General features: G+C 45.8%; 1 protein-coding gene across 1 annotated transcript; it reads right to left on the bottom strand.

The window, feature by feature from the left end:
- Positions 1 to 109: 109 nt before the first annotated feature.
- LOC139666219 (P2Y purinoceptor 3-like) lies at positions 110 to 1105 on the bottom strand. The gene has a single exon (XM_071545344.1). It carries the CDS (start codon positions 1103 to 1105, stop codon positions 110 to 112), a length of 996 nt encoding a protein of 331 aa, XP_071401445.1.
- Positions 1106 to 10124: the final 9019 nt, after the last annotated feature.

The raw sequence follows: 10124 nt of genomic DNA, 5'->3' as shown, positions 1-10124 counted from the left end.
CAGTATTTAATGAGAAGAGACTAGGCCTACTCTTCTGTTTGCTGTTTTTATAGCCCTCCGAGTTGTAAGAACAATCACTGTTTAGGTTGATGAGACCGGTGATGGTGTTTTATCTATCCCCGGACCTGTTGGTGCTGCCTGCATCCACCAGACACACCACGGGATGGACCCTCTTGGTCCTCCTCCACAGCCAGGCCTGGAGCTTCTTGCGGGACCGATCAGAGCCCCAGAAGTAGAGGAGTGGGTTTGCACAGCAGTTGAAACTGACGAGAGGCTTCCACACCTTGAAGGAGATCATGACCACGTTTAGAACACGACAGTCCCCGACCATGTAGACCCGCACAAACAAGTAGACTGTCCGAGCAACGTGATAAGGCACAAAACACAGCACAAACGTCAGACACACAACCAAGAGAGTGCGCATTGACTTGTTGCGCATCTTTGCAGTCCTGACATGAGAGATGCTGTCCGCGGCCCTATAATAAAGCGCCTTTATCATGGAGCAGTAGCAGGTGATAATAACGAGAAATGGGAGCAGAAACCCCACTATGGTTAAAAACATCCCATAAGGAAAGTAAATATTAAATTGTCTGGGGTCAGTCATTTCAAAGCATACAGTCATGTTGTTGATGAAACCTGTGTGCGCAAAGACCAGTGTCGGTAATATCTCCGCCGTCGCCAGGACCCAAACCGAGCCCGACGCAAAAAGTGCGAGTTTTTTAGTCCTGAACCGCAGGGCGGCGATGGGGAAGCACACCCCGAGGAACCGGTACACGCTGACGCAGGTGAGGAACATCATGCTGCAGTGGAGGTTGGTCAGGAAGAAAAACCTGACGGCTTTGCAGATGATGTTGCCGAAGGGCCACGCGCCTCCCATGGCGTTGCTGATGATGAGCGGGGGCAAAGCCAACACGTAGAGGAGATCCGCCACGGCGAGGTTGGTCAGGTAGATGACCGTGCCGCTCCAGCTGCGGGTCCGCCAGCACACCGACCACAGCAGAGCCCCGTTCAAGCCCAGGCCCAACAGGAACACAATGCTGTAGGTCAGAGGGAGAAGGATCCTTTTGTAGTAATCCGACACGGGGCAGAGGTGGAAGTCCTCCATTCTTGTTCGTCACCAAACTGTAAGACCGAAGTGATTTACATATGACCAGTAACAATATAGCAGGCCTACTTAGTTAACACATATAACTTTGAGCGTGTGCCCCAGCGCCTCATCTATCTAGCGCACCTAACCAATGTTGCGTAAAGAGGACGTGTGCTTAGTCCAAAAATTGCCAAATGCTCATGTGTTTGTTCAAGTTTTGCCTCCCTCCTATTCCCAGCCCACAGCTGCCAAGTGTAAACCATTACAATGGCATATCTAGGATTTGAGCAAATAGATAGGCGCACCGTGAGTCATTTCGCAGGTTGTGTACAATAGGAGATGTGATTGCCCTTCCCCGGGGAGAAGGCGCGCAGAATAATTACTGCTGTGATTAACGTTGATTGCCAAGTTAAATGACACCCCCGACACGCGCGGCGGACGCTGTATAAAGCGCGCACAGGCTCAGCATCTCATTGGCTGCGAGCATTTCCCAAGTCTGGTCCCTCTCCGGCTGCTCCCGTCTCAAAGTGTTCACTTCACTCTGCCTGACCGCGGAGAGAGAGAGAGCCCACCATGCTGAGGAACGGCACTTACAGGTTAGTCTCACCCATCAATACCATACAAATCACATCACAAATAGCATTTATTTCTGATAACTGATATCTAAGCTCCGGTATTGGCAGTTTCGAGTGATGGAATCCTACATCACGGTACTCTCACCAGTTGGACAGAGATGGGTGCAGCCTGTTAACCAGCGAAAGGCTTAATGCTTATTTCATATCTAGAGAGTTGTAGTGTCTAACTTTGAGTCGTGTCCTTCCAGAAGCATGTACCAGGGAGAGGAGGCGAGGCTGCGCAGCGGGAGTCTGGCTGTGTCTCGGGAGAGGAAACACCTTGCTCTGTGCATCAATAACCAGGTAAGAGCCAGCTCCAAGCGCAGTCATGTTGCCTTATAGACAGGCAATCTCTGCACCGTTAGCCTATGGACAGCTGTTGTGAACTGGATGGTGTAATATGTCCCGTATTCTTTCAGAGAGAGAGAGAGAAAGAGAGAGAGAGAGAGAAGAAGAAAAGCTGATTCGTGATGGTATTTTCTCCTTGGGTGGTGGGGGGGGGGGATTTCAGCGGTGATGTAATTCAGTTTCGATCATTCTTAGGCGCGGAAAGTTGATGCATAGTGCTCAGTAGCAAAGGCTCTCCAAAGGAAAAAAAAAGAAAAACTCCCCTTTGAATGAGAACTATGATTCCCTGCAATATGGCAACTATTCGTCAGTGGTTCACGACTGGCTAAGCAGCGAGCTTTCAGCACCAGGGACAGCTATTATTATCATTTCTCTCTCTCTCTCTCTCTCTCTCTCTCTCTCTCTCATGTAGTAGCATTAACTACTTTGAATTATGCCTTCCTTATTCCCCTATTCAAATGGTACAATTGGCTGAATTCAATTTGGTTTGGGAAATTGCTTTTTGACATTGGCTTGAGGCCACTTAAAAAGATTTTTGTCATGGCAGCAACTGAAAAGGTCTCATTAACACTACATACCCCCCACTGTAAGTGACTTCATTTTCAGCTGGGGATACTAGAACTGTTTGGCTGAATGAGGTGGCATGCCTTCCTGGTGTTGAGCGCAGATTTGTGTTTGAAGACACTCATTTGGTTTGAACTGACCTGTTGTTTGAAATCTCTGATTCACTTCATAATGTAAATCACAGTTTTTCTAGAATCATCTTTTACAAAAGAATAAAACTTTTTGTGTATGTGTTTGTGTGAGTGTGTGTGTGTGTGTGTGTGTGTGTGTGTGTGTGCACCAGTTCACCTGGCTGTATTGAGCTTCTGAATATTTAATGCCAGTGATGTAGTGTGGCGCATTATCGGTGACTGGGGATATTGAGTGCATGAGCACAGAAAGCACTGTTCCATCACAGCATTCGACTTACTCTGCAATAGATTATGATGGTGCAACCCCCACACACGCACACACACACACACACACACACTCTCTCACTCTGTCTCTTGTTCATAGTACATCCCCCTAAAGTTTTTCATTTTTCCCCAGAACTGTTCCAATCAGTTTCCATTCAGAGCTAAACCACCTGACAGTTGATTTTACGTTCTTTTTCCAAAATATTATGTTTCCAAATGAATCTGCAAGGCGCCATGTGAGAAGAGGTTCATAAGGACACTGAGGAGAGACAGTGGCGAGGAGAAGCCGGGTGAAGGACTAACCAGTAATTGCCGTGTGAAATATGAGTCAGGATAGAAATGCAGGTTATTGGATATGGATGCTGCTCCACTTGCTGTGTCTGTGTTTGAGTGATTCAGATTCATTGTCGAGGCGTGAACCCCTTGAGAAACACATTAATCTATCCAGCTATTACCCGGTAATCAATGGGACAGCTGAATTTTACGGCCACAGGCCTGTGTTGTTAAACCATTTTACACAGAGCTTATTTAAACTGCATGCCAAAGGCGGGGTCACACTTAATGGGGTTAAACATGAAATATACAGTACAGGTGACATTGTTGACATAGCACTTACTGTAGAAGTCTTGGAATCATATATCGACGTTATGTATGATGCTCCTACTCTTGTAACATCCTGAAAAAATGGTCACCTTCATACTGAACTGATGTGCTTCATAACAGTGTTGATAGGATTCAGTGCCTGGCTGGGACAAAAACCCAACACACACAGTTGTCGTTCAGTTCTGTACCGGATTCAGGATAGGACAACATCAGTTGTCCAACACAAACGGTGAGAGTCAGAAGCGGAGCTGGTGTGCTGCCATGCAGAGGGATGTATAGTACAGTGGGAGTCTGGTGCCAGGGATGGGTGTCATATTTCAGAAGTGCATTATCGTCTCTCTATCTCCCAGTGGGACGGAGCTGTGCTGAGTGCAGTCTGCTGCCGGCTCACTCAAGCGCTCCGCGATTGAGTCGTAATAACCTGCATAGAAGCAGACCGAGCCGGCACACTGACAGATAGGTGTCTCTCTGCCTGCCATGGTCATATGACTGGGAAATGGATCCTGTGTGTGTGTGTGTGTGTGTGTGTGTGTGTGTGTGTGTGTGTGTGTCTGTGTGTGCGTGTGCTGTGGCACTCACAATGCCACAGAAACACAAAATGCCTCTTCTACTTTTAAATACAGCACAAACCCCATTTCTCTCCACCCCACCCCATACACACACACACACACACACACACTCACACACACACACTCTCCTGCCCACCCATTTCTGTAGTCATTTCCATCCCATCCCATTACCATGTCTTGGAAGGCTGGTTTGGTCTAAATGAGTGAGCTCAGTCTTTGATCACTGGAAGAAGCCAGCTCGCTGACACTGGGCGTGCATGCAGATCTAAATATATATATATATATTTATATGTACTGTGTGTGTGTGTGTGTGTGTGTGTCACTCCTTCCCTCACCATATGTTAACCAGAGCAGCTCTCTACTGGTTAATAGTAGCAGGGGGAATAGTCCCAAGTGCTCCGTTTTGCATTTTGATAGACCGTATGATCATCTTCTCACTCTCACACCTCCTTCATCTCTCCTCATCACACCCCACCCACCTCCACACTTCCCTGGGTGTCTTTGCCTTCTCCTCCTTTCTCCTCATTTCTAAATAATCATGCCCCCTCTTCTTCTTTATTGCTTCCTCTCTGTCATCTCTCGCTTCCCTCATCATAGATCCCAGCTTCCCTCTCTTCCACCCCTTTAACCATTCAGCATTCTTCAATGCAGGGGGAAAAAAAGAATCAGCTCAGCGCATGTAGGTTTGAATACTCATGTATGTAATTATGTATGTGCATGTTCATGCTGTCAAAAGGGTTTTGTAGTGGAGCCATTACCTTTGAGTCAAATCTATAAAACCTGTGTGTAGCTCCAATAGAATGGGTCTGTCTCCGTTTGACGAACTGCTTAATTATAGATATGAAATTAATTCTATATCTGCTTGCCTGATGTGAGCCTCCTTGGTGTCGCCATTCCTTATCTGTGCTCCCTGGGTCAGTTTCCACTGCCTGCTTCAGCCTGGTATTGATGGCTGTGTAACTGCAGGGCCAGGGGTATTGTGGGGACGTATAGGTCCTTACACACGGTCTGTTATCAGACCAGTATGGGTCTGCTGCCATATCACTATCCCTCACTGCCGCCTCTGTCAATAATAGTTCATCATTTTATTTCTGTGTCTATCTGTCAATATATCTGTCTCTAAACCAGAGTGTCTTCTTCTCCTTCGCTCTTTCTGCCCTGCTTTTGTGTGCCTTCCTCCCTCCCTCCCTCCTCTCCAAAATTGTATAAATGCATCCATTCCCTCCAGTAGGAAGTATTTGTTTTGCCCCATAGCCATAACTCTAACAGCAAATGGCAACTCAAGTCGTGTAATCGCATGATAGCGTCAAGTACACCTACATTTCCCTCTCACTGTGTGCGGTCTTTACCTACTCAGGGACTCAGGCGAAAGAGTAAGTGTTGACTTCCATATTACGCCTTGCATGCGCTGCTCATGTAAATTGATTTCCCATGTTACGATTAACGAGCATCCCTACTGGTACAGCTCTTTTCCTGATTGGACATTTCCCTGAGCTGATCGCCTAGTCGAGCTCCAGCTAACCAGCCAATAGCCTGATGTAGATGTTGCAGCACATCACCACGCTGCAATGAAATACTCTGGGATCAGGTTCCTGTGTGTGTTTACATGTGAGTGTGTGTGTGTGTGTGTGTGTGTCTCCACTCAGGTGTTGACTTGTGGGTCTCTGGTTCATTGTGCTTGTATGTTTGGATGTGTATGGGGGTTGTTCTCACTGAGAGGAGACCACACTGCTGTCTGAAGGGCATCCACAAAGACCAGACCATCCCTCACACACAGGAGGGAATTAGCTTTTGTCTTGAGTGTGTGTGTGCGTGTGTGTGTGTGTGTGTGTGTGTGTGTGTGTGTGTGCGGTCAAGTATGTTGGCCATCGATCTCTGTGATAGAACTAGGCCTCTGAGAAATTATGATTTTAATAACTCACCAATTAAAGGGCAGCAGACTCTTTGGTGTGTGCAGTTGTTTTCTCTCCCCTTCCTTCCTCTTTCCCTCCCTCCATTTTTCCTTCCTCGTCTGTCATGACATGATGCTTATTACTGACTACCTTTACATGCATACAACAATCTATCGATTGCCTTTACTTTGATTTTGAGAATAATCCAATTAAGCTGTTCACATTCCAGAAGAAGGTTACAGAAGAAGGTTCTGTTAATATCCCTGTTTTTATGCAATCATGCATACTGTGATTATTGATTGAATAGATTGTCATGTACCCTATAGGCTACAAGCAATGTATCTCTCCTGTCATCAGCTGCAGTCGTATGGCTCCCTAGGTATTTCTGTTGATCTCATGTAACTTTCCCGCAATTTATCCGGTGCAGAGACCCAAGGCAAGATGGTTGGCTGCAAACACAGAAGAGATAGCAACTGTAAAAAATGAGAAAACAAAGATGATTGCTCTAAAAGTGAACAACACAAGGTCTATCAAGCAAATGTTGCAACTTCTGAAAATTCTGATGAACAGCAGCGCTCCCATAATGCAACATGACTCATGTCCTAATTGCAGTATTATCATAATTGCAATAAGGTGGAAGTATTAGAGTGCCAGTACATGTAGTCATTGTTTCTTTTATTTTAGCTCTCCTTAGCTTGCTTTCTATACTGTATATTAATATATTTTAAACATTTCTTTTAATAACACATTCACAATGTTGATTTTCACTCCCAAATAAGAATAATAATAAGAATTCACCACCCACCCACCGATCTTTGGCGTCCTCAAAAAGCTCACAAACATGCCATGATTCTGAATGGATTCCTATTTTAGCTTGAGCACTTGGATGCTGTCCACTGTAATACAACATAACACTTGTTGATACAGTTATGTTTTAAACCCTTGTTGGCCTTTTGCCTGGCATTCTGAACACTTAATCCCCGCTGGCTTAGCTGAGTGGAGAAGCAAGAACATTCAGAACGGTATGACTAAGACAGCACACAGTGTCTAGACAACATGCACACAAACCTACACAACATAAGCTTATAGACACAGAAACACACACATACACACACACACACACACACACACACACACACGCACACACACACACACACACACACACAAACATGCATAAATACTCACAGCTTGCGCCCTGCTGGCTGACAGATAGGCGAATGAATGAGAGAGATGGAGTGGAGCAGCTTTGTGAAGACATCCATCTGCCTAGTCCAACTGAGCTTTATGGCGGTGGCCCCGGCGCTGCCTGAGCCTGGCCCCCGGCCCCCCGGCCCCTGTCTGGCTCCTGGTTGGCACCTTCACGGCACACTGGCATCTGTGCCGCCTGTGTGCCAGGAATCTGCACAGACGCACGGGCACAAATGCTGAATTTCATATCGCACATAGATACCCTACCATATGGGCACACTCCAGAGTACACACATACTGTCATGCATCAGGAATGGCATAGACATACCCAGTGCCAGTCGCTCCGTTTTCCCTATCTCTTTGTGTGTTTATTATTATTTATGTTTATGTTAACACAGCAAGAAACGCTGCCATTCTCGAGGTTAATGAACAGATGAGAGAAAGATATAACAAAAAGAGCAGTTCTCCCCTGTTTTGGCTCAGTAATGCAGCTCTGGCAGACACACAAGATGCGTGGGTGGAGTAACCGTTACACATAGACCCAAGACTGCACATTTATCATCATATATCTTATAGGAGGCACGGCTCCTCCTCTGTCTTATCCTTGGCATAGGGAATTGAAAACCTTGTTGACATTTTGGCGCTTTTCACTGTGCAGGAGGAAGGGAAGAGGTATCATCGCTACTGCAACCACAGCGGAGGACAAGCAGTTCCCAAGGTGGAGAGGTGAGACACAACACAGCAGAGTCCTCACTGCTCCATGAAAAGACCTTATTCTACAATGAAAAGCCCTTTTTCTATCATAGAACACCCTTGCTCTACCATGACAAGACCATATTCTACCATGGAAATTCCTTGCTCTACCATGAAAACCCCTTACTCTGCCCGGCAAAGTCCTTCCTCTCTCTGCAATAGAATATGAAATATAAACTCCCTTATTTACAGCATACAAGATGAGCTGCAAACAGTGTGTGCTCTGTAGATTAATATCTGTTTTTCTTTCTTCTTTCTTCTTTCTTCTCATTCTTGGCCCGGTCTGACCCCATATCTCTCTGTCCATCTGTCTTTCTGGCTATTGTCATAGAAACCGCTCTCGTAGGAGCGAGGAGGAGGATGACAATAGCCCTCATCGCCGTGAGCAACAGCAGCACCTAGAGACCAAGGCTGTTGTGTGAGTACCTGTGGCTCATGTGTGCACCTGCATGCTTGTTTATGGACAATATGTATGTGTCTGAGAGTCTATACTGTACTACCTTTTTCTGTTTTTTGTCATTCTCGCATCGTGTGTCACCTGCCTTGCTTGTGACCTCAAAACATTTGTTGTTGAGTGTGAGAGATGAATCCATGTGTGGCTTTAATTCAATCTTCTCCCTGATTAGATTTCTGAGCTGGGGTCAGAGTGCAGTGTTGAGTGCGTGAACCCTCTTAGACCGCCATCTAACACCATTTTACTTAAACATGGGCCCAGGCTTTTATAGGTGCTGTAACAGGGAAGGACAGCTCTCGCCTCGGGCTCTCAGTTCCTTGAAAGTGGCGGATAGAAGAGAGGGAGGCAATGTTTCTGGGTAGAGTTAACATGATTGGGGTGTAGAAAGGTGAAAGGGGCAGAGAAAACGTGGCAGGATAAACTTGGAGAGAAAGCCATGGAACAGGATGCATGAAGAGGTGGGAACGGAGAGATGGAAGGAGCAAAGGAAGAATAAAAGTGGAGAAAATAGAGATGGAGGAAGGAAAGGGAAAGGTATTGGTTTTGGAGCTAGGTGTTATGGCTTAATTCAATTTGTTCCATTTGGCTCAGCTGTCTCTCTGCTCCACTGGAGGTGAATGTGTTTCTCCATCGGGTAATTGATCCTACACTCCATCCTGGACCCCAGTGTTAGGGTGACTGGAGGGATGAAAGAAGGAGGGAAGCGAGAGAGAGAGGGCGAGAGAGGTCTGAGGATGTTGAGAACACACGCGAGAGAGAGGGGTGGGGAGAGGTCAAGAAAAATTTTGAGCAAGATTCAAGGGCAGAAAAATAGGTTGACTGAGTTAGAAAAAAATGTCGGTGGGGGAAAAAAAAAAAGATGTGTGAAAACGAGCGAGAAATAAATTGACGGAAGGAACGGCACAAAGGCAGCGAATGAGAAGTAGAGTGAGAAAGGGAAAACTGCGATATGGTGCATGGTGACATCATTATCCAGCCTCTGTGCTTTCTAGAATAGCAATGAGGCCAGTGATTTGATCTACAATACAAAACAGAAGATATATTGTCAGTCATATCTGTGTGTGTAGTGTAATCCACCTCGATTTAAAAAATGCCTGCATCTGTCTAATACCCTCATTCAGCTCAGTTTGGTCATTTTCACCATTACACAACCGCATACTAAAGCTATAGAGAGAACAATAGGTGAGATGTAGATGTTACTGATGTATTCCACCCACTCATGCTCCCAGGATCCAGCGTGCCTGGCGTGCCAGCAAGTCCCGCAGGGGGAGCTGGCAGGGGCAAGGCCAGGACCAGGAGAACCTCCAGACTGCTGTGGTGACTGCCGAACTTTCTCTGGTAAGAACACAAAAGAAAAAAAATTGAAAGAGAAAAGCAAACGCTTTGTGGAAGAAAACTCAGGACAAGAGAATGGCAGTTTGGCAGGTTTATTCAATCTGCAGTTTGGGAGCCAAGGAACTCAAAATCTGGATGATTACGCAGAGTTTTATAGTGTTGAATATTCATGATTATGTAAATACAGACTATAAACTATATAGAATAAAGCTATTGTTCAAAAAGTATAAGGTCAAAAGAACAAAACTGAACAACCAATGATAGTTTTAGTTCTAGCACTTTAAGGAGATGCGTAATAAGAGGTGACCACATTCTTCTAAAA

This window comes from Centroberyx affinis, unplaced genomic scaffold (assembly GCF_046629955.1).
Source record: "Centroberyx affinis isolate AG114_WGS23_722 - 3 ecotype Tasmania unplaced genomic scaffold, CSIRO-AGI_Caff_v1 ptg004889l_1, whole genome shotgun sequence".
Taxonomy (NCBI): Eukaryota; Metazoa; Chordata; class Actinopteri; order Beryciformes; family Berycidae; genus Centroberyx; species Centroberyx affinis.
This window is presented reverse-complemented; position numbering and strand designations above follow the sequence as displayed.

Coding starts and splice junctions, on each gene's coding strand:
- LOC139666219 (XM_071545344.1), bottom strand. CDS start 1,105: ATGGAGGACTTCCACCTCTGCCCCGTGTCGGATTACTACAAAAGGATC.